The 24,219-nt window shown below is 38.2% G+C and overlaps 1 protein-coding gene across 2 annotated transcripts in view; it reads left to right on the top strand.

Moving 5' to 3' along the window:
* Window positions 1-1,462: 1,462 nt before the first annotated feature.
* The window catches only part of LOC113233105, a 26,606-nt gene continuing 3,849 nt past the window's right edge, over window positions 1,463-24,219 (top strand). The window contains exons 1-6 of one of the 2 annotated variants that reach the window (XM_026468087.1): window positions 1,463-2,115; window positions 13,093-13,266; window positions 14,743-14,943; window positions 18,621-18,887; window positions 19,561-19,764; window positions 22,020-22,146. In XM_026468087.1, the coding sequence (XP_026323872.1) occupies window positions 1,618-2,115; window positions 13,093-13,266; window positions 14,743-14,943; window positions 18,621-18,887; window positions 19,561-19,764; window positions 22,020-22,146 (1,471 nt within the window). In that variant the 5' untranslated portion in view covers window positions 1,463-1,617. The remainder of the gene's footprint in view (window positions 2,116-13,092; window positions 13,267-14,742; window positions 14,944-18,620; window positions 18,888-19,560; window positions 19,765-22,019; window positions 22,147-24,219) is intronic. The other variant, XM_026468088.1, reaches the window with a different exon arrangement.

Raw genomic sequence — 24,219 nt, 5'->3', positions numbered from 1 at the left:
TGAAAGAAAAGGTAATAATAATAATAATAATAATAATAATAATAATAATAATAATAATCATTTATTTCCAATCACAATGGTATTGATCTTATAAAAGATACATACAAAAGTTGAAATGACAACGTGTTTGACCATTGTGAGAGAGCGGAATCTGTAGGATGATACCCTGTGTTACAGTATTCCGACCCCCCACTCACGTTAATAACTACATAAACAGATAAAAAGAAAAGAAAAGTAATAAAAAGAAAAGAAAAGAAAACAAAAAAAAGATAATAAAAAAAATAATAAAAAGAAAAGAAAAGATAACAAAAGTTAGAAAGCTAAATCAGTACAATACTTATTTGCACGTACATGGCACACAAATTGTGTGAGGCTTTGTGTGTTTGAGTGTGGGTGTGTGTTTTGTGTGTGAGTGTGTATGTGTGTGTGCGTGTGTGTGTGTGTGTGTGCGTGCGTGCGTGCGTGCGTGCGTGTGTGTGTGCGTGTGTGTGTGTGTGTGTGTGTGTGTGTGTGTGTGTGAGTGTGTGTGTGTGTGAGAGAGAGAGAGAGAGAGTGAATGAGTGAGTGAGTGTGTATGTGTAAAAATAATTCGGTGTAAAAATAGTAACAGTAAGGAATATTTTATTTTATTTTATTTTCAATTATTCGGTTATAAATTATTGTATGTTGTCGAGTTCTTAGGTTTACGTGATTGTTACACATAGGAAATGAAACTATTTTTCCGGTTTTAAATCTCATATATTTGTTTTTTTCAAAGGTGAACGGATTTCGAATGGGGAACGTAAACTGCATGGAAAATGAGTTGTTTTTGTGAGGTCATAGTACGAATTTGACTGGCAATCCAACTTACAGGCTTAAATAGGATTGCTCTAAGAGCTCATAGTAGGCCCCCCTGAACGTTCGTTCACTCCAAGTGGCGCCACCTGGCGACAGTCGAATATATGTACCCTTTTCAATTTGTCGCTACGTCCCCTTTGAATCTGCATTCTTACCGGATACCACAGTATTCTACACTTAGGCACATAGCTGTAAATCTTAGTAATTGACTGACTGGAGCCAGCCGTGACCATGGGATTCGTAAGGACCTCGAGACTGATTGGTTTGAAAACCAAATACCTAATATCTGTGTGATTTTGTTTCATTTCCATTGTGTAGCAACGCGAAGAGTTGAGTTTTCATGTTAGTAATGGAAATAAATATTAATGATTGTTATTTAACGCAAATCTTCGAACACTAGGCTATTTGATTTATATAATATTATTATATAGTTTTTAGCTAATGAACCGTCAAGAAAAATAAGTAAGTACAAAATGAAATTCTAATTCGATCTGCTATTGATTTAATCATCCATTAATTCAATTTCAAAGAGCCATTACGAAGTGTAACTAAAAAGGTTGAACTTAATCGCTCCTCGATTGCATACAGTTAGATAAGAATTTGCAATGTATTCAGACGTGGTGCCACTCAAGTCATACAATAATAATTTTTAGTGAACAAATTTCCAATATTATTTCACTCTTTTTAATATTATTTATTCATTTAGTGCAACTCTGGTCGACGCTTGGAAAAGTTTGGATAAGTGTTTGAATACGTGACAAAATAACGGACTATCGAAACATGACGCGCAACATATGTAATCATTTATGTGTGTTCACATTATTCGCTATATTATATGTAAGCGCTCATACGTCATTATTTAAAAGATATGTGTCAATTCTTACACCTCTACCTCTACGCCCACCTATAACTTCATTTAGTCACCTTTGTTTAAGTGGAAAGTGTTCACATAATTCAGATTTAGTTAATTTAAATGCTTACACGACAATTTTGCGTAGAGATCCACGGGTAGCCCAGGATAATTCAATGAAGTCCACAGAGAGGGCAGACTCCACCAACTGGCGACAAATAGAATTTATAACACATGAATTCAATAAAGGTGTAAGAACCGCTCCGCGTAGATTAAACACTCCGCCTAGGCCAGCGAAAAGTGTAGCAGATTTTATGGAAACTCATGCACCTGTAGCACCAAATAAGACATTAGAAAAGGATGTACGAATACATATACAATCAGAATTTAGCAAGACGCTTGATAAATTTGAACGGACATTTTATATGGTAAGCTATGGTATACTCCAATGTCCTTCCAGTACCTTCAAATGAGAAGCTTATAGAAGCGTAGCGTAGATACACGACTATGGCGCGACAGCCGCGCGTCTGTAGCACTTCAGTAATTGTTTTTAGTTCAGTAATTGTGGCTGCAAAAGTGCCGTGCGCGTGTCACGACAGTGATGTTGCAACTGCTCTGCGTCTATAAGCATCTAATTTGAAAGCGCCCTAAAAGAGTAATTCGATCCCTTTAAAATCGCAGAAAAAATTCAGCAGTTCAATATATATTTTGGAGCTATTAAAAATATTTAGTCCGTATTTATGACTTTTATGATGTTTGAATAAAATAATCTTCATCTTCAATAAAACTTTATTCTTCATCACCATTAGACGGACGATGACGTATTATGGCGTTGTTATTTTCATCATACTTCAAACATTCAGGGAAGCCACCGCGAGGAATTTCAATAGCACCCTCCAGGTATTTGGGCACTGATAATAAATAAAATATGCCTCACACAAAAAATAAACAGCTTTCAATTTAGGTACTCACTAATTAAATCAGACTACGTTCTCAGCAAATGCATATACGCAGAAGTTACCACTTTCTATTACCAGTTTTAAATTTTATTATTTTATTTAAATCATTTATTTATATTCTTCTTCTGAAAGGCTTATATGCTGCGCAAATCAGCATTGTGTCAAAAGTCTGCTTAAAAATTGTACTTAACATCATTTTTAAGCAACGTTCAATATTGTAGTTTAAGAAAGTGATTGTTTGAGGTAAGAGTTTATGGTGTGTTGTACACTATAAGTTTCCGGAACTGGTCACTTACATAAACAATATTTAAAAAGTAATTACAACATTTCTAAATGGAACTTTTTGGCTGTAGAATACAGTTTGTTTCATCTGACTGTCACTTATCTTTACATTTTAGAAATTGGTTGTCTACATCACCATGGATTTAACTCGTGAAAATTTTCGTAGTATGGTTTTTTACGACTTTAAGCACCTTGTAAGACGACTACTTATAGCTTTGCAGAATTCAAACGCGGTCGTATGAATCTCAGTGACGAATTTCTTGATGGGCGGCCGTCCACTGCTGTGAATAACAAAAACATCGATGCTGTGCGCCGTATGATCAAAGCAGACAGGCATATAACATACCATGAAATTCGGGCATCTTTAAACATAGGCATGAGTCAAATACAATCTATACTACACAAACATTTGGGTGTGAAAAAGCTGTGCTCTCTGCGGATCCCACACAATTTGACGGATGCTCAAAAAACGGATCGCGTCAGTTGGTGCAACGCCATGCTTACCAGATTCAACGAAGGGGCGTCAAATTTGGTGTGGGACATAGTAACAGGTGACGAAACATGGATTTATAGTTACGATCCCAAAACAAAGCAGCAATCGAGCGTATGGGTTTTCCAGCCAAAGTGGCGCGCGTACAAAGTGCTTCTAAGCGGATGATTTCTTCTTTTTTTAATAAAACTGGATACGTGGCTACTTTTGCTTTGGAGAATCGTGGTACCGTGAATAGTCATTGGTACACGACCATTTGTTTGCTGGAAGTTATTGACAAACTCCGTAAAAATAACCGTAAACGCCGTATTTTTTTTTATTCTAATATAAGTGTGCATTTGACCTCTATCTCACCTGATGGAAAGTGAGGATGAGGTCGACGATGGAGCATGTACACCTAGATAATGCCTATTCATTCTCGCCTTGAAAAGGTACAGGTCCAAGTTATAACGTTCAGGGAACAAGTCCGCAGGCAGGGAATTTCACTCCATAGCCGTTCGCCATATAAATGTGGAAGTGTAACGCTTCGTGCGAATCTTTGGAATATCCACAACATAGGGGTGGAAGCCAAGCCTACGCCTAGTCCCCCGATGATGGAAAAGGGGAAGGCGGAAGTAAATCGTGTAATTCCATCGCACACTCTCCGTGATATATCCTCTAAAATACTGATAAGCAGGCAACTTTACGGCGGTGTTCAAGGCTCTGCAGCTTCGCCTCTTCTAATTCCGAGTCACCTATAAGCCTCTTGACACGCTTGTCTATTGAATTCAAGGTGGCCACTTTATATGTAGCAAAGCCATCCCAAAGGTGGCAACAGTACTCCATACACGACCGGACTTGTGCTTGATACAGCTGACGCAACTGTCCCGGTGTGAAGTAACGCCTCACCCAGGAAATGATGGCAAGCTTCCTGGCTGCATTTTTGGCCATGGATTCAATGTATCTGCCGAAGTTCAGATTGGACGACAGGTACATTCCAAGTAGCTGGAGATGGTCGGCTATCGGTATGGATATATCACTAAAAGTCGGAGCCAGCTCAAAGGGACTCCGTTATGGGGAGAATAGACATGCTTGCGTTTTGGTAGCGTTAAATTTGACAAGATTGGCATCGCCCCAATCGGAGATTGCCTTGAGCGTCCTATCTACAACTGTGCTATCATCAGCATACGCAAAGGTACCTGGAATTAACATATCATTGATATGCAGCAGAAAGACCGTTGCAGACAGTACGGAACCCTGAGAATCCCTATCGCCATATGTTCGGACGATTAGCCTTCTAAGACCACTCGAATGGAATGTTCACTCAAGAAATCCGAGATCCAATTGCAAAGGTCAGTGGGACGCCTACAACATGGAAGCTTGCTTAAAATGCTTGCATGCCAGACCCTGTCAAAGGCTTTAGAAATGTCCAAAGACACAGCAAGTGCTTCGCCTTGCTTTTCTATAGCCTCGCTCCATTAGTGACAGGCATACACAAGAAGATCCCCAGTAGATCGCCCTCGTCGGAATCCATACTGGCGATCACTGAGGAGGTCATTGTCTTCAAAGTATGACAGGAGACGGTTGTTGAGTACACGTTCCATAGTCTTGCAGAGTATGGAAGTGACTGAGATAGGTCTATAGTTGATCAACATTGAGTATCATCTTGCACCACGATAATGCCAGTTCTCACACGGCCAGACAGACAAATGAATTTTTGTAGGTGAACAACGTTGACCTTATCAGCCATCCCGCGTACATTCCCGACCTGGCAGCTTGTGGCTTTTGTGTATTTCCAAAAATTAAGAAAATGTTACGCGGTCAACGATTTTCATCACCTCAAGAGGCTGTCGAAGAGTATGAAAAATATGTTTCAGAGATTGTTACGAAGGAGTGACATAAATGTTTTCAAAATTGGTTCATTCGCATGAAAAAGTGCATTAATGCTAACGGAGAATATTTTCAGAAACAATAAATTCATTTCTCACCATTTATAGTATTTTTTTCTTATTCATTCCGGAAACTTATAGTGCGCCTCACGTGTATAGTGTGCATTGGCTATTTGTACGATTCTATTATCACCTTTTTTGTGTTATTACAAGATAAATTAAAATAGGCATTACAATAATCCGACAACTTTCACACCAGTGTTAGTACCTCACACTTTTTAGCTATATTCAAATCAAATGTTCCCCTCTCTTTTTTGATTAGCATATTGCCAAATTCTTTTACGTAACGAATTTAGCCGTAATTAATTAATAAATGTATAGAGGTTATAATTAATTTAATTGGTTAATTGAGATTATAAAGATTTCAATTATTTAATAGAGGTTATAGTGAATTTCATTAGTTAATTAAATCCCTGTAGTGACCAACTGCCAAATGCGAAGGTCTCTTTGAATTCTTCCACCTAATGCAAAGATCTAGTAAGTAACCGTCACATAATATAGAATCGATTTCGACGCACTTTAGTGAGCAGAAAAGTGAACTAAAGTGCGGTTTTACAAACGCTTATCCGCAAAAATGGCAGACTTTTTAGTTTTAGAAATTTCCGGTTGGTTAAGTGCTCCAAGTCGTAAAATAGTAGCGCTGCCGGCTTGGATCTGTATTTTTTTATTGACGGTTATCCGTTTGGCGCGAATCCAAGAAAGAGTCTTTTCTATTCATGTTATGGCAAGGAAGGAGGTTTCCCGCGTTACAGTATCTATTTGACTTAATAGACGTTATATAGGAGATTTAATTCATTAATATAAATTCCATAATACGTTTACGTACCTATTGATTTTATTTTTTATAAAATCAATAATTAGCCATACTATCAATAATGTTGTTAGTATTTTAAACATCACAGTAACTTAATAACAAATTAATTTGTAATTCCGTGGTCACAGTACAGGTCGAGGACGATGGTTCATGATTATGCGTGATTATTACCTATAGACAAACTTTCATCTTATTTTGAAAGAAAGAAACATTTATTCGGTTATTCACAAATAATATTAGAACATAATAACAAACACAACATCTGTTAAAAAACAAAAATAAAGAAGATAACTAATAGATAAAAACTAAAGTACACAATATTAGCCGAAAAGGTTAGCCAGCTCCGCTTTAAGCTGGGCAGTGCCTCAGCGCTGCTGGAGCTTTTCAGCTGGAGCCTAGGAAGAGGTAGATGGTTTCAAATACTTAACATACAATATTGAGTTCTTAGGTTTTCGCGATTGTTACACATTGGAAATGAAACTATTTTTCCGGAATTAAAATCAGTATGTTCAAATCGCGCATTAATATTACATATAATATTTATTATTTAAAACGCGATTTAAACCCGGAAAAATTTCTTTTCCGGTTTCATTCTCTACTAACATACAAATGCCAAGTATTTAACTTTAAAGGTTTAATTTAAAGGCTTGAAAGGCAGGGTATTCGAGCATCGATAATAAATGTAAAATACAACGTATAAAATGTTTTATTTGCCAAATGAAATATGTATGTATCTATATAATTAAAAAATGTACCTACTTAACTGTTAATTAACTGCTGCCATCGCCCAACCTATTTTTTTTCGTAAGGGACTCACCACATTTATTCACACGTAATCGCCTTGAGACGGGCAGAAAAACCTTTATGTCCATGTAATAAGAGCGAAAAAGACGTTGCGCGTTTCGCTTCCACACGGATCGCTAACGCAAAACGCACGTCATTTTCGCTCTTATTACATGGACATAAAGATTTTTCTGACCAGCTTAATGCGATTCCGTGTCGATAAGTGAGGTGATTCCCTAAATTCTGTTGTGTTCTGGATTGATACGTGACCACAGCCAGCACAATCACAGGCACGGAAACTTAAGGCCTGTGTCTCATGGGCGCCAATACATTTGTGATATTATAAGGATCCTACTTCGTCTTCAGCAAATATTTATACGCGGCAGTTACCATTTTCCATTAAGTAAATCTAACCAATTTTAATACCATAAAATCGGTTAGATTCACTTACAGCACGGCAGATAGTTTCAGTATGTCAGGGTTCATATAAACTCATACATTAAGAAAATTCCCGCGCCCGGAACGCTTTTGCGGCCGCCTTTATGTGGCCAGAGGATTATTGTGTTGATCGGCTCTCTTGAACCGCGTTAACGCGCGTCATCTGCTTAAAAAATTCGCCGTTTGCATAGGCTCTTATGTATATAAAGACTTGCAAGAGCTGATGTACCCTTGTAGTTCAGCTAGGGAAATAACTGTTATTTTATATTCGTGGATTAAAAGGATCATATCTTCTGTTTACCTGTAACACACTAAAGACTGTTATTCCAACCAGCGTGGAAGGAGAGCGAGCGTTTTTCACTGTTGGCAACCTAGTTTGTAAGGTCGCGATCGGATTACCGGATGAAACTATTATTAATTTATCGTTTTTGCGCACTTACTTTCAAAATAATATATACCTTATATATGATACCTAAATTATGATTGATCTCAATAAAGAACTTCATAATACTTCTTTCTTTGAGTTTTAGTCCTTCGCACATTTGTAGTTTGATGATGTGACCGTTGTTCTCGAAGTCTCTAAGCATTAGTAATTTATATATATATATAATTTATATTAGTTAGTAACAGGATCCCGCGGGATCAGAAACTTTCAATCTCGCAAATACAAGGACTGAGATTATCCTGTATATCCATTCCCTAATTGCCATTCACGTACACGTACGTCATATCGATATGTGACAGGACACTGAAAGATTATGTCCTTGAAAACGCCCTCGAGCGATTACACTCGTTCGCAACCGCTTGAGTCATAAATGTTTATACATGCCAATCGTGAAAATCTATATTGAAAACATATAAATCTATTTCTATAACATGTATTTATTACCTACTAAGCTGTGCCTGCGATTCCATCGCGCAAACATATCATCTACGTGTCTTACTATTAAATGAAAAAGTAACTCTTGTAGATCATAGCAGTAGAGTTACTTTAGTACCAGTTGAGCTCCTTGTGAAAGTGTTCGTCCAGGGAAGTACTGCCACCTTACAAGGCACTTACAAGGGAAGTAGTGGCACTGTAACTTTTATGGACAGGCGTGTAACTTAACATCAGGCGCAAGACTTTTTCGTCCCGTCACTTAAAATAATATATATATTATTAAAAAAAAGATCCATAATTCTGCTGAATGTATTCTGTACAATGCTCTGGAACAATCTGTCAGTATTTCAGTGTTTAAGAATAGTCTCTTGTCAGTAGCAACTCTGTGAATTCCTGCTGGAAATATATAGCAAACCTGAGGATATTCCGCGCTCAACAGAAGACCTATCGAAAAACATAGAAGCTTATCCTGTCCTATACAATTACATAGCATCTAACGTCTAAGATATATGAAATAAACTGAAAGAATTAAACTACAGAACAGGCGCTTGTCGCCTTTCCCATTAAATCAAAGAAAGATAGAATTTTTATGAAGAGGCTGTATGGGCAAACCTTTGCCTACCAAAAATAAATAAGTGAAAATAGAAAAAAAATATCGATCATGCTGCAACGGAAATATTTTATTTTCATTAAATTGCCCACATCTTAGAATAATAACGCATAGAACGCATAGAATGATAATTTCATATCAAACGAACTGTCACAAGAGAGGCAAAAATCAAATGCATGTAGGCTAGTTTTAGTAGTAGGTTAATTTTCGGTTTTAGTGAATATTTATATAAAAATACAAGTTGAAACGCGTTACTTCCTTGTGGGATGTGATGTTAGCATCTATTTTATGTTTGTCTCACGTATTTTTACACTCATTTACCGCACATTTCGTCATTTTTAGCTAAAATTCTTGAGCTGTTCGCGGTGCAACTTGCACCTTGAGCACTGAAGGCCCGCCCGCTCGTGTAGGCCCATTGGGAGCGCTTCAATTTGCCTCACTTAGCGTGTGCGGACTAGGTTTCTATGCGTTATTATTCTAAGGCCCACTTGATATGCCCATTAAGTATCTACACAAAAAGATATCTGTATAATTTTCAAAATATTTTTATTCTAAAACCTTTATGATAGCTTCAAAAAGGCTCATTTCGCTGACTTTTTTATAGATATATGATATATGTAAGTAGATGACTAATATTTTTCGTACAAACTATGTATTTCTTTGTTGTAAAGTTAACAAATCCCATGTACCTGTAATGTCACCAACAACTTTGTCCTTCAAAACCGGAACACAGTAATGTGAGCATTACTGCTTGGCGGCGGAAATGGGTAGGGTTGCCACCTTACCTATTACAGTACTGCCGTACTTCACTGGACGACCTCTTCACAAGGAGCTCTACAATTATCTGTATATCCAAACGTATGGTCAGCGTACTCACGTCGTTTGGCATTATACACGCGGCGCTTCGAGCATGCGCCAGACGAATTTTAAAATTGCCAATCTTTTCTGTTTGTTAACCATTTTAAACTAAACACATTTCATTAGCATGTACAAACGCATAAACTGACAGACAAAATATTTAAAACCAGATGTTTATGGCTTAGTAGTGTCTTCAGTAGGTAATATTGACTATTAATTTTAAAGTTTAATTTTGTAATTCGTAATATTTTAAAGTTTAAAATACACACATCAAAAGTGTCTAGGGATCAAGTGAATATTTTTGAAATAAAAATTATTTAAGCAATATTTACCAAATCCAGTCTTCCAGGACGACTTCTTACTTTAATGCTTATGTTTTATTTAATCGCTTACCCCTATATTTAATTAAAATAAACTAAAATTGATGTTTTTGCAAATTGTGGGAAAAAACTCAAATTAACGGCGTCAATTAAATGACAAAAAAATGGCGAAAATGATGATTTTGCTCATTTTTATTGTAAAGATAAGAAAATTAATAATCTGTATTTCCACCATTAACACGAATCACACAATTACAGCGATTTGGCATGCTTAAAATGAGTTCATCAAAATCACTTTGAGGAATGGCCGCCCATGTGTTTTGTAACAAGTCAAAATATTGTTGTAGAGTATGTACGGTATGCATACTCGGCACAGCTCTTCTTTGAAGCATATCCCATGCGTGCTCAATTGGATTGAGGTCTGGCGATTGAGCAGGCCACGGCAGAACGTTGATACGAGCTTCGGCAAGAATGCGTGTTACGACTCTAGCCGTGTGTGGACGTGCGTTGTCATGCATTAGTTGAAATGAATCACCCAACTGGCCTCGCAAAGGGATGATAACATCTGAAACAATCCTCTCTGCGTAAACTTGAGCATTGAGGTTACCCCTGATCCAAATGAGATCGGTTCTTCCGCCGATCCAAATACCGGCCCATATCATTATTGTTCCCCCACCATATGGATGAACTTCCTGACAATATCTCAAACGTTCATGACGTCCAGATGTTCTCCAAACTCGAGTACGTCTTGTATCCGGTCTCATACCGAAGCGGGATTCATCCGAAAAGCACACATAGCGCCAGTCTTCTTCCTCCCAGTTTCTGTGTTCGCGAGCCCATCGTAAACGGGCCCTGCGATTGCAGGGTGCAATAGGTGGAACTCTGAGCGGCCTTCGGGATCGCAGACCCACTTCACGTAAACGATTTCGGTTTGTTTGATCGCTTATTAGCAAGCCTGAGGAGCTGTGGAGCCTCGTAACCAACATCATGGCGGTCATGGTACGATTCCGTCGAGCAGTATTTTGGATATACCGGTCCTGTCTGCGAGTCGTGATGCAAGATCGTCCTCCATGTCGCTCGGCCACGCTGCCCGTCATGCGATAGCGCGTCCATAGGCGACTTATGACGCTCTGTGTAGTGTTAAGAGTGAAAGCCACAGCACGTTGCCTGGAACCAGCTTCCAACATTCCGACGGCTCGCATCATCACTTCTCGGGTTAAATGATGTCGTCTCTCCATAATAATGTAAATTGTTTCGGTTCCGATGCAGATATTGTAATGATTTTGTCAAAACGCTATAACTCATTTTTATACAAAACCACATTGACAATCGATTTTCTTCTTATTATCGAATTTTAAACAATATTCCTTATTTAAATGTTAAAACTCACTAAAAAGTATCAATAGCGATACAAAAAAGTTAATATAATTAACCCTAATTGCAGCAATACTCTTAAACGTACTTGATCCCTAGACACTTTTGATGTGTGTATTTGGAATACAGACTCAGCGTCTACTATTTTATTATATTATTATGTACTCAACTAATCTAGTTCATCATGATTAGTGCGTTCACAGTTTGTTTAAATCAACGTTGAACATGATTCTCAAATGTGTATAATATAGTAAATAACAATTCTTATAACAAGTACAATACAGTTTGAAGTAGGTTAGAAATCTGTTCATATTGATTGGGTTCAATAAAATTAAATGCGTGACAATTAATAAATAAAATGCGTGCACGTCGGAGTTTATGACATAAAAACTAATATTAGATTTAAAAAACCCAGATATAAAACAGTGTACTCCAAAAAAACTTCGAAAAGTCACCAACTGCAAACTGACAACTCGTGGAGATATTTTTTTTTATTGTTTTAAGAAAAAAGTACACATAAATATTGTAAAGCACCGTTAAACCCCACTTGGGTTTGTCTCAATGCCATTTATTTAACCCAAACACGTTCTAGTTCTAAGTAATAAGTTCTAGTAGTAAGTAGTTGAGCAGTTGGGTAGTCTGCAGATTGTCTTGGTATACCAAATTTGAAATCGATCGGAAAAGTCGAAAGAACGAGTATAGTAAATATTAATTAAATGACTCAAATCCCTACCCTACTACCGGTGTACCAACTGGGAAAAGAGCTCTAAAAAGCTGGACTGATGTGTTCACCAAACATAGCGTCAAAAGGATAAGTAAAATAAATAAGCATCTATCTATTCATTTTATCATTAAGATACCTTAGTGTACTGGGAAAAAATCTCTAAACACTGAACCGATGTTCAACAAACACAATTCCGATTAAACCAGCTTTGAAATATAAAAAAAATCCGCTTCAAGATCTGTCTAGCCGTTTGGTAGTTACAATGTCACAGACAGACACACAAAGACTTCATACTTATAACTTGACTCTTTTCGCGTCGGAGTTTAAAAATTGAAGACATGTTCCCTTCGAACCAGTTATACCACAGTTTCTTAACCTGTGGTCCATGGACCCCTAAAGTGTCCGTGTAATGTACGCTGGGGGTTCATGATGAGCCTACCTCACATGATGCGCGGTATACAATATGTTGTCAGTAAAGAGATACAGTGCGCGTGATGTTTTTGATTTTCGCGCCCTATTCGGCCATCCGTTATTGGAGCGAGCGAGACACGTGTCAATGCAACTCGCCAGCCTTTCTTCTTCTTTACCTTTTGGTCAGTGGACTTTTTGAAATTTTGAGAGGGGTCCATGACTAGAAAAAGATCAAGAAACCCTGAGTTATACTATCACTTACCCAGGGACAATATGAATTTACAATTATAACACCAACAAAAATGTGTATATACCATATTTATAAAATCTAATAATGCATTCTAGAAAAAACTATTGTACGCCGTTTAACACGCTAAAGTTGTCCCAGCAATATGCAAATCTGGTACGTTCCCATGCAAACAAAATACTCCGTGTACAAAATGTACATTTTGAGTAAAGTTTTATTCTGCTATTTTCTACTTTGTCTTTTTTGTTATTAGTAATTATTTTTCATATAACTGGACAAATTTTCAGACGACATTTGCGAAACTGAGGTCCATCAGTCCGGTAGAGCGACAGGAAAATGGTATAAGCTTTGTACAGTCTGGTTTCTTTTTATACATCATTCTTGTTGCTCTGTCAGTGGAAGTGGATAAAATAAGTAAAGTTGAGATTGAGAAAACTCTAGGACTCTCAGTTTCTGATCAGGTAATAAATCATTATTTATTTGTACATTTGTTTTTTAATTTTATATGCTTCATCGGGTATACCTAACGCGACCATTATTGTTGTCCTTAGAGCGGGACGCCTGTAAATGTATTATTGTTTTAAAAATAAAAAATATGAATACGATTATATGATAGTTATAGCGGATTGTATCAATGACTTAAAGGGTGGGTGCTACCAACGAGCGAGCAAGGACAAACAATTGTACTTACAGCTTTTAATAATAATTTATTAGAAAACACCACGTAGCTATCAAAGCAAAACAGCAAACCAAAGTCGAGGAAAGGCGCCAACAACAATCACGTTTAAATTTAGAATTTAAATATAAAACTAAAACTTAAAGAGAGTATAAAATATATACAAAAGAGATTTGTAGCGACTGCTGCGATTCGCTAAGGCTACAATCGTTACAAAATTTTTCGAAAATTAAAAAACAATATTGAAAAGGTGTGAATCAAAAATTAAAAAAATAACTAATCTTACCTGCGTCTTCTTTTTTTGAACATGACAGGGTGAGAAACACTCTGCCATTATGCAGATCTTTTCATCTCCCACCATTATTGCCTGCTACCATTGACTTACAAATAAATGGACGACGGGTCTAATACAAAAACCACGAAAAAAATGTCTCAAGTCAACCTATTCGAAATTTAAATTGTTATGTCATCGCAGTATCGCGCTGTCCGTAGAACAAATGAAGACTAAAGCGGAGTGTCGCGCTCTGTATACGATTTTAGCGCCTTACAAGTGCGGACACTTTTTAGCGCGGACCCGACGTCCATATAATTGTAAGTCAATGCCTGCTACTAAACTCTTTGTGCAAAGTAACTTTTACGCATTTATTGATATACCTATTGAGATAAATAAATGATTTTTTATATAATATCATGTGACAGGAAAAACAAGTCTTCCTCTTGGGGTTAAGTAAGACGCCTGTAGGTACATAACAGTGGCAGTGCCACGCAGAGCTTTAAACCGCAAATATCTCAAGGGCACTGCCACTGCGCCTGTCACCCTGAGACATAAGTTGGCAAGTCCCATGTGCCTGTAATTTCACCAGCACCCTTACCCTTGAATACTGCAACGCAGTAATGCTTACATTGGCGACAGAAATAGATAAGTTGGCAGTACGTCTCTGAATGAATCTTTCACAAGGAGCTCTACTACTATTAAATTTATTATTATTAAATTGAAATAATTGCTTAAACCTTGGGGAAACTGTTCTACTAGCATAATTGACGACCTCGTTGACCCGGGGCCACAGGGTGAGTGCTGGATGAGATCCCGGATTCGACTCTCAGTCTCACCAAAAAGGATAATGAAATTTTCTAAATAATGAATGTTCTAGGTAGAATCCTGTAGTCATTTCGTCATTGCTTTGCTACTCACACCTAATACGTAAATTCCCTGACTGTACCAGGTAATTGCAGTGGTTAAAATAATTCTGTGTTTCTATAGGAAAAAATCGAGATTGTTAAACATACAGTATCCTCACTGCCAAAGTCAAATCAAGACCTGAGCTTTCGCTGGGCACATCGTCTAGCTGTCAATGGAAGCTGGCATTCTCGAAGCCATGCTGTGTCGGCGCTTGGGCTTCGCGTAAATCAGATAAATCATTTGAATTCTACATCTGCAATTACATCGGCGCTCAATCGTATGGTGAGTGCAGTTTCGACGTAAAATAAATAATAAGTGTCTAAAAAAGTGTCTGGGGTAAGTTTTAACTTCAACTGAAGTCGGAAGGTTCGAACGCTCTTTGATCTATTCATCGTTATTACGCGGCTGCACTCTGCTGCATTTTCTAATTTACCATCGTAAGGTTGCTTCAGAGAAATTTGTACTGAGCAATAAGATAGCTTATATTACCTTACTTTACTGCACTGTGTTGTCGGATAAATTTTTAATAAATATTATCAGGCAGACAATTTTTAAAAGACAATTTTTAATTTTGTGTTTTAAGTAAATATTATGGGTTGGTATTATATTAAAAATTTATTCCAAAAAGAGTATCTTACCGGCCTGGAAATGAAATTTTGTTTGTTTTCCAAAATTTAACTTCGTCACCAAAATTAGTATATTGGAGAAAAACAACTTAACACAAGTTAAATCAAAAAAATATTAAATAGCCATATAGACCAGGATCTTAGATGTTCATTAGTCTCATACGGCTAATTGCTTGGATCTTCTGCTAACAACTGATCCAGACCGATGATACTCTGTGGTTGTGGATGCCCGAAATTTGTCTGGTGAAAACTGTATACTCCCCACTCGATCAGAACCTTAGTGATATGAGAGGGGTGTGGTGGTACAGGTTAGCAGTTTGGGACGAAATGCGCCATTTCTTTGCTTCATATCCCTGAAAGACTTGCTTTTCTTCAGGAGACTCGTCGAGCTGTGCTGATGCTGTAGTCGAAGTCTTGCGTTTGGGCATGGAATATTATTACATATCATACTCTGATTTACCCAATGGTCCCCAAACTCGTCCATGGTTTAGCGCTGACTGTAGCCATGCTGAAGCACAAAAACAGTCCGCGTACCAAGCTTAGGCAGACGCGCGACTACGCAAAACTCCGAGTACTCGGAATCTGAAGAAATCTTTTAATAAGGCCGCCAAGAAGTGCAAAAACGTGTTTGTTACATAGAGCCAAATAGTTCACCATGTACGCTGCATAGGAGCCAAGCTTGCTTCTTATCCAGCAGGTAGCAAATCCTTTTGGTCCCTCGTAAAGCGGTCGAAAGTAACTTTTGTCGCCCATCTTTACCACCTCTGCTGAGGCCGGACGGTTCGCTGGCCTATACTGCGGAAGAGTTCGCAAATCTTTTTGCCTCACTCTTTGCAGAGAGATCGCGTCTAGATGCCACAGGGAATGCCCCGTAAGCTAAAAAGAGGTACTTAGATCTCTGCGGAGTTTAGACGTGAATAAAACTAGCGGACCAGATGGAATTCCAGCAATAGTCCTACGTGATTGTGTGCCTGAATTGTCTCCTGTTCTCACACGCCTGTATTCTGTACTCTTCTAATTTACGCTTCTTACCAGAGACTAGTGTAGTTCCCAGGTCGTGTTCCGAAAAAAAGGAAGCAGAGCTGACCCTGTCAACTATAGACCTATATCAGTCACTTCCATACTCTGCAAGACTATGGAACATGTACTCAACAACCGTCTCCTGCTGTACCTTGAAGACAATAACCTCCTTATTGATCGCCAATACTGATTCCGGCGAGGGCGATCTACGGGGGATCTGATATTTGGCTAAAAATGCATCCAGGAAACTTGGCATCCTTTCAAGGGTAAGGCGTTACTTTTCACCGGGACAGTAGCTTCAGCACAAGCACAAGTCCGGTCATGTATGGAGAACTGCTGCCACCTATGGGATAGCTCTGCCACATACCAAGTTGGATTCAATCTACGGCCACCTTGGATTCAATCGACAAGCGTGGCAAGAGGCTTACAGGTAACTCGACATTAAAGCGAAGCTGCAGAGCCTTGAACACCGGCGTAAAGTTGCCTGCTTTTTGGTATTCTACAGAATATATCACGGAGGGACTATGTTGTGGATATTCCAAAGATTCGCACCAAGCATTTTATATGGCGAACGGCTGTGGAGAGTAACTCCCTGCTTGCAGACTTATTCCCTGAATGCTATGACTTGGGCCTTTTCAAGGCGAAAGTGAATAGGCTTTATTTAGATGTGCATGCTCCATCGTCGACCTCGTCGGCACTGCCCACCAGGTGAGATGGCGGTCAAATGCACACTTTTTTAGTAAAAAAAGATTAATTATAATGCATGATTATAACTTTATAAATTTAATTACAAATTAAAGTTATTTATTTTGCAACATTTTTTATTTGTAACCAACAAACAACAGTGTTATAATGACAGAAAAAGCTACTTATTTTCTAATTTTGGTGATAAGACATAATTTTGGTGAACACAGATAAAACACCAAAATCGTGTCACCAAAATTGGAAAATGAGCCAAAAGTTATTGAGAAAACTTACTTACTATTAAAGTTAAGGCAACATTAACTGTAGCACATTAAAGGTATTCAAAATTGACATTGAAAATTCACACAGCATTATTTGAAACCTTAATTGTACCCTCGATAACATGATCACAAAAATTGCTCAGTTTTAGCCCCCATGTCACCAAGTATTAATACTAATACCTTTTTGGCGGGAAAAGCAGCACGATCTAAACACAACCGACCACACTGCGCATTAGCGCGACCCTGGAGGGGGCGAGTGGTAGCAATTGGAAAGTTCTTAAAAGCTTATAGTATTTGCTAGTGAGCATTTAAAATTGTTCACCAAAATTAGGCTCCTCGCGCGGACGAATATTCTTGGTACGATATTACTTTATATTAGCCTGTTTAATTAATCAATTTTTAAATTACAAGCAGTAATATTCACTGAGATTGCGGGTGTATTAATATTATTTCAAAATATGGTTTGATTTTTTTTCAATCATGAAAACAAGTTTGAGGGTCGTATTCCAGAACTCTACTCAATGCTCAAGTCTGGATTTGAGCAGACTTGAGTATGATTTCAAGCACTGGAAATACGACCCTAATGGCAAGGTCTTGAGTATGATTTCTAGTGCTTTGAATCATACTCAAGTCCTGACTAAAATTTTGAGCATTGAGTAGAGTTCTAGAATACGACCTTGAGACTCAGGTTGTGAACGCGTCACCAAAATCAGAAATCAGGACTAAAAAAATTATAAATGTACTAAAACGTCGACGTAGGAATTTTTCTTTAGTGGGTCCAGGTGAAGATTTAGGTATACTTACCTACAAAAAATATTACATATCTATTTTGGCAACATACACTAATGTCCACTTGCACCAAACTTAAGTATGTCTTAAACCAATGCTTAAATTGATAGATTTTGCATTGCAATTATTGGTTTAAGACGTACCTAGGTTTAGTGCAAGTGGACATAAGACTTACGACCACGCCGCGCAAAAATCACAGCTGGGAAAATCACTCTTATAATGAAAAAGTGCAATAAATGTAATGTTGTGTGTAATATTGAACATTTAATAATTTTGGCTACACTATTGCATTAGTCAGCCCTTTAAAATAAATACGTAAAAATATTATTTAATTTCTTCTATTTTTATCTATAAAATAAGCCCGCCGGTCTTTGAATCCGGCTATGGGTTTGATACTTCTAAAAAACCATGTTTTTTTAAAGTTTTTATTTCAAACACTCATCTATTAAATTTTATAAAATAATACCTATACATATTGTACTAGCCTCCTTCGACTCCATCGTCGGTACGCGAGGCGCGATGACATATATAGTGTAACCGTATATGGGATTTCTCACAGGTAGAAGAAGACTCAGGAGGCGCAATGCATTGCGCATTCACAGAAGATGAACTTTTAGAAGGAGTACATGCAGCTCTACTAAGTACGGTGTACTTGCGCGCGCGCTGGCGCACCGCTCCCACCCTGCTAAATGGCACGCATGCGTTCTACGATGGTGTAGATCCTAATTCGCGAGATGAAGCAGATGCCAATAAGATACGAGAGACTCATATGATTCGTATTAACGATATTATGAGATATGCCGACTTGAAAGAATGGGATGCTCAGGTTTTTATTATAATTTTTACTTGAACTCTATTGTGTCATTCTTGATTAGAAATAGAACTTTTCTTATGATGCCAAGTAACGGGACGAACAAGTCGTGCGCCTGCTGGTAGGCGACACGCACATAACAGTTGCAGTGCCTCTCTGAGCTTTAAATCGCAAAGATCCGAGGGGTACTGCCACTGCGCCCGTCACCCTGTGATATAAGTTGGCAAGTCCTATGTGCCTGTAATTTCTCCAGCACCCTTTAACACTAGAACGCAATAATACTCACATTGTGGCTTGGCGACAGAAATATGTATGGTAGCGGTACTTCCCTGAACGAACTAATGGTAGCGTCGGCATTGAATGATATCGTCAAAAATCGAGTAAATCTGTAGGCACTTCAAACTCATTCTTCTCAGGGGAATCTGCCATACGCGTGAGTTACTTTAATTAATGTGACGATTTCAATGTGTAATTTGTTTACCTATGAAATAAAGGTATGAATATTTGAGTGTGCGTTTGAGAGCTAGAGCGTAGCAATCTCTGGCAATTTTTGTTACCATGGACTGTTTACGTTAATTACTGTTTACTGGTTATATGTATAGGCTGTTGACAATATATCCAAAGGTTCTGTAATGATCGGAAACTAAACATAGTTAATGTGTGCATACAAAACTTGTGAACTTTTCAGGCACTTGAAATATTCTACTCCACACCTCATCTAAGTTTTCTGATAGTGGCTCCGCGGCGACCCTTCCTGCAACCATTGGTAGCTCAATTGGCGAATACGAGCATTCATTATGTGATAAATAAAATGCGCCCTAAGAGAATAGGCGTAAAGTTGCCTATCTACACTCTTCGAATGACCTTATTGCTGCAGAACAAACTAGAAGCTGTAAGTTATGTGTCCATACCGTATGTTCCCGTTCCCCTATACGCACGAACCCAAGTGCCAACGATATTTTTTTATAGAGTCTACTAAAAGATCGTACTGTTGAAAACAAAATTTGTCATTACAGAATGAATTGGTAATTTTATCTCAAAAATTTACAGTAGCTTAACAGTTTCATGGATAGTCAAATAAAAAATCATAAAAAAATCATAATCTTCAACATAAATATATTTAAAAAAATTCAATATAAAATGTTTAATGTATATAAATCATCGAATTTTGTCAGCACGTTGTTGATGCTTCGCTCTGGAAAAGCAGTAAGCGGCAACTACACAGAAAGCACTTGGAAATTGAACTGTAAAATCCGTACTTGATTTTTAAAATTATATTCTATGTATTATTATATTTTACGATACACGCTGTTACTGTCCATGAATGGGTTGAAATGCATTTTAAAGCACACGAAAAATAACCTGTGGCATGACTGGCATCTAAAGCAAATGGCACTGGCATGTGAACCAGTATAAAAGATAAAAAGCAAAACACATTGTTTATGCAGGTTTTACTACAAGTTTTCATTGTTTTAGGTATACTTTTAACAATGTGAAGGGTAATTCACCTTGCTGTGTTAATATTCACTGAAAAGTTTAGCAAAGCGTGTTAGTGGGTAATTATGATTGGATTTAGTTACGTTACTAATTTTAAATTTAGCTAAACTCATAAACTCAGAATAGGTATAGTATGTTCTTAAAATTTTTACAGTTTTAAGAAGTTTTATTTTTTTGTAGTCACGGGCACATCAAGTTTAATGTTTTTCACCATTCTTATCGCAAATGGCATACAACTGAATTTAAATCTTAAGTTAAGTTTGACGTGCTCGTGACTTTGAGTCTGATATGGGCACGGCACAAACCCTAAGGACCGGTGCAAACGTCGGGGAGAGCAACTAAGAGGATCTTATGCCCGCCAACACACACTGACGAGGTTATATCCTTTACAATAAGTATCACCAGCGTACAGTAGAGTCCGTTGTCAAAAACTGAAAACTCCCCTGTGCATTCAGGCAGACTCCGGTGCATACTAGTAGATTTCATCACTTACCGGTACCTCCCGCCGCGGTATCCTCTAGCTTGCTCTTCAATATTGCTGAGAGAAATGTGCTGTAATACTCCGAGGTCGGTTTCAGAGCACTGAAATTTATATCTTATTTCAATTTCCATAGCATATAATATACATTGTTAACTTTAGTGTCTTCTGCCTTCCCGCCCGTTTTCGTTTGCTTTGCGTTGTTTTTTTTTCCTATTTTTAAATCGTTGTAGGTATTAAGAAAGTCAAATGCTCTATGTGCTCTTTTTTGCATGTGTAATATTCGTATGTACGGTATTAATAACCAAGCCAGTTTGTACAATCAACTATACAACTCGCTGACTATGTAGAGTTTTATCTAGAAATATCGATAAGATATTTAATATGTTCAAGATTACACTTCTTGTTACCTGATGTTGTCGCAACCCCTTGGTGTAATAAGGTGACATCTGCAAAATGACAACTTTTGTATATAGAGGTTTAAAGATTCTACGAACGAAATAAGTCGACAACTTTTTTATGCTTAAGGTTGAATTTATGTTGCCTCAGAATGGAATGGAACGGAAGCGTCAATTTTGCCTCGTCGCGCAAGAAATCGTGCGCGGTCGTTGGAATGCTCGAGCATTCTCGGGAACGCTTTGACGTTTGATGTCACACTGCCCTGCCTTTGTGCCTCTAGCCGCGAATTCGCCAGGCGTCGTCTAGGCCGCTGCGGAAATTCCCGCGAATGCGCGTGCATTCCCGAACATGCGCGTGAATTCGCCGGAAGCCGTGCGACTTGTTTATTGGTTCGTATCTAGTTTGTATATTACAATTTAGTTATAAAAATACGTTTCCATTCCGTTCCGCCACAATATAAATTGAGTCTAAATAGGAGACTTATCAAATTTATATGTAATTTGATTCATGTAGTTCGTATTATTTTTATGACTTTCATAGAATAAAAGCACTTTCGACGCACAATTACAAAGGGTACGATATCTTGTTATTACGAAAAATTTGATAAGCCACAGTTCTAATACGGTAAAGAGGGCTTATCTACTTACGTAGATGAAAATGAAGTTTCGTAACATACTACATGTTATTACAAGTACGCATTATTTTATATTTCCCGTGGCAAAAGGCAGTTGCAATGGTGACATGTAAATTTCAGGAAATTCACGTTATTTCAGATGGGAATCTCGCATTTGTTAAATACTACAGATGGCTACGATTTCACTGAGAGACTCAAAATATCGCATGCAGTGCAGCAACTTATGTTCTGGGCCGAGGCAGGAAGGCACGCATTCAAAGATGATGGTATGTACAGCGTATCATAGTCCACCACCGATCATATGCCTCTATAAAAAACCTAGTGGAACGGTGCAATACCTGCCCAAGCATCTACAACCAATGTACTTGTTGGGGGTTTTTGTTTAATTTTCATCGAATGTTATGGAATATAATTCTAATTAAAAGGCTCTTTTTGGCTTTCTACAACTATTAATTACAGTAGCCTAATAGTATTTTAAGAGGAAAATTGTAATGGCGAGCATGACGTTTACCATTTTTTGGACAGTCCACGAAAAAAGTGTTGCCATACACAAAATATAGTTATTGACAGCTAAACTTGCCATTACAATACTGTCAGCAAAGTTGTGTACCAATTCCAAAACAGTTTTGTTTGGAAGCGGTGATTGTAGCTAGTCCCGCCCCTAATTTGATTGAGCCTTTTTTTGTAAAACCCCTCAATAGCCATTGATTTACAAGATCAATAAGCTGATGGTGACAGCGACTGCTTGCTGTTGCCTGCACACAAAAATAACCCTTAAGGTTATAAATCGGTATGTTGGCGCACAGGTTTGCTCGATGCAGTGTTGGAGTCAAGTTAACTTTATTCCGCGCATACTGCCCAAGGTTTTATACTAGCAACCTGTGGGTTAATTTTAAGCTGAGATACTTCAATTCCTTGCGGATCCAATAAAATAATGTCTTTAGGGCACTGTTAAGGCTCAGCGCTTTTTGTGCCGTACTACCAGAGTTGCCAAGCAATGCCAATTGTTCAAAATCCTCAAATATCACGGTTAAAATCCCCAAATTTGGGGAGAACAAAGTTCGTATTTCCTACGTTTCGAGTTTTCGTTATTTATTACAAATACATAGCTTAAAATAATTATAATAAAGAATTAAGAAACTCAAAATGTAACCATCTATTACGTTTGCTGTGAATGTAAACAGAATGTAAAATGTTAAGCAAATTATAAAATTAGATGACCTTAAATCGTTTATTTATTTTAATGAGATTCAACATTAATCAAACTTTGAAAAAAAAAATTCTCTTTGCCTTACAATATTAAGTAATTAACTTAATTATTTTGTTGCGCATTTGGTAACACTATGGTTAATGTTAAGGCCCATTTAGATGGTAAGAGTTTCTCGCACGCTTCGTGACGAAAACTCGTAGGCGATTATCGTAATAGGGTAGGACCTCTCGTTGCCGAGCGTGGTTGCCGCCATGCTCGATAGCGAGGAGTCCTGGGAGGCGGTGGCCTTCTTTTGCACAGAGGTTATGTCGCAAAAGGAGGCCGCGGAGCGGGTGCGCGAGGACGCGGCGGACGCGCACCCGCTCCGGCGCAGACGTACGGGGAGAAGGCGAAGGCGGTTTGCTGCTCGCCTGATCCCCTAGTGAGACCAGCGGGCTCTGGACAGGGACTCCGGAGCCTGCATTGCACGGCCTCACTCGTCTGGGGGGTGGGTCGGAGAACAACCGACTCGTCCCTCCGTTAACGCGGGAGCCCTGGCGCAAGCTAGGGCGGCCGGGCGGCGTCGTGGTGAATGTTCACTGATCCCACGGCGCCGACTCAACCGGCGAGAGCGAAACCCGGGGGGGTTTTAGTGGGGTAGGCCTTCCAGTGTGGAGGGAGAGTCCCCACATAACCCCTGAATCTCCCTGGGCTTAGGGGTATCCATAAAGATTTCCCCCCCGTCAAAAAAAAAAAGGCGATTATCGTAAGCAATAATCGCCATAAGATTATCGTATCATAATGTTTACATTCAGGGAAGAACTAAAACTCGCCTACGATTATGTCATACGAGATTCGTAAGCAACTTAATCGCCTCCTCGACTGTTTACACAGAGAAATATGTAGTAAGGAGATTCTTGCTTACGAGTTTTCGACTTATCTAAACACGATCTCGTATGACATTTTTTCAAGTTCATACGATTATCGTACAAATCGGTTCGAATCGTTTTGAGTGCGAGAATCGCCATTCGAGTTCAGTGATTACTGCGGTATTGACTATAGACATATCGAAATGACGCAAAAATCATTCACATTTGGAACTGCTGATAATATTAGGGGTTAAAGTATGAAATTGCCGTTTTATTGCAAT

Source organism: Hyposmocoma kahamanoa, unplaced genomic scaffold, assembly GCF_003589595.1.
Source record: "Hyposmocoma kahamanoa isolate Upper Pololo Valley unplaced genomic scaffold, ASM358959v1 78, whole genome shotgun sequence".
In the NCBI taxonomy this organism is placed as follows: Eukaryota; Metazoa; Arthropoda; class Insecta; order Lepidoptera; family Cosmopterigidae; genus Hyposmocoma; species Hyposmocoma kahamanoa.
This window is presented reverse-complemented; position numbering and strand designations above follow the sequence as displayed.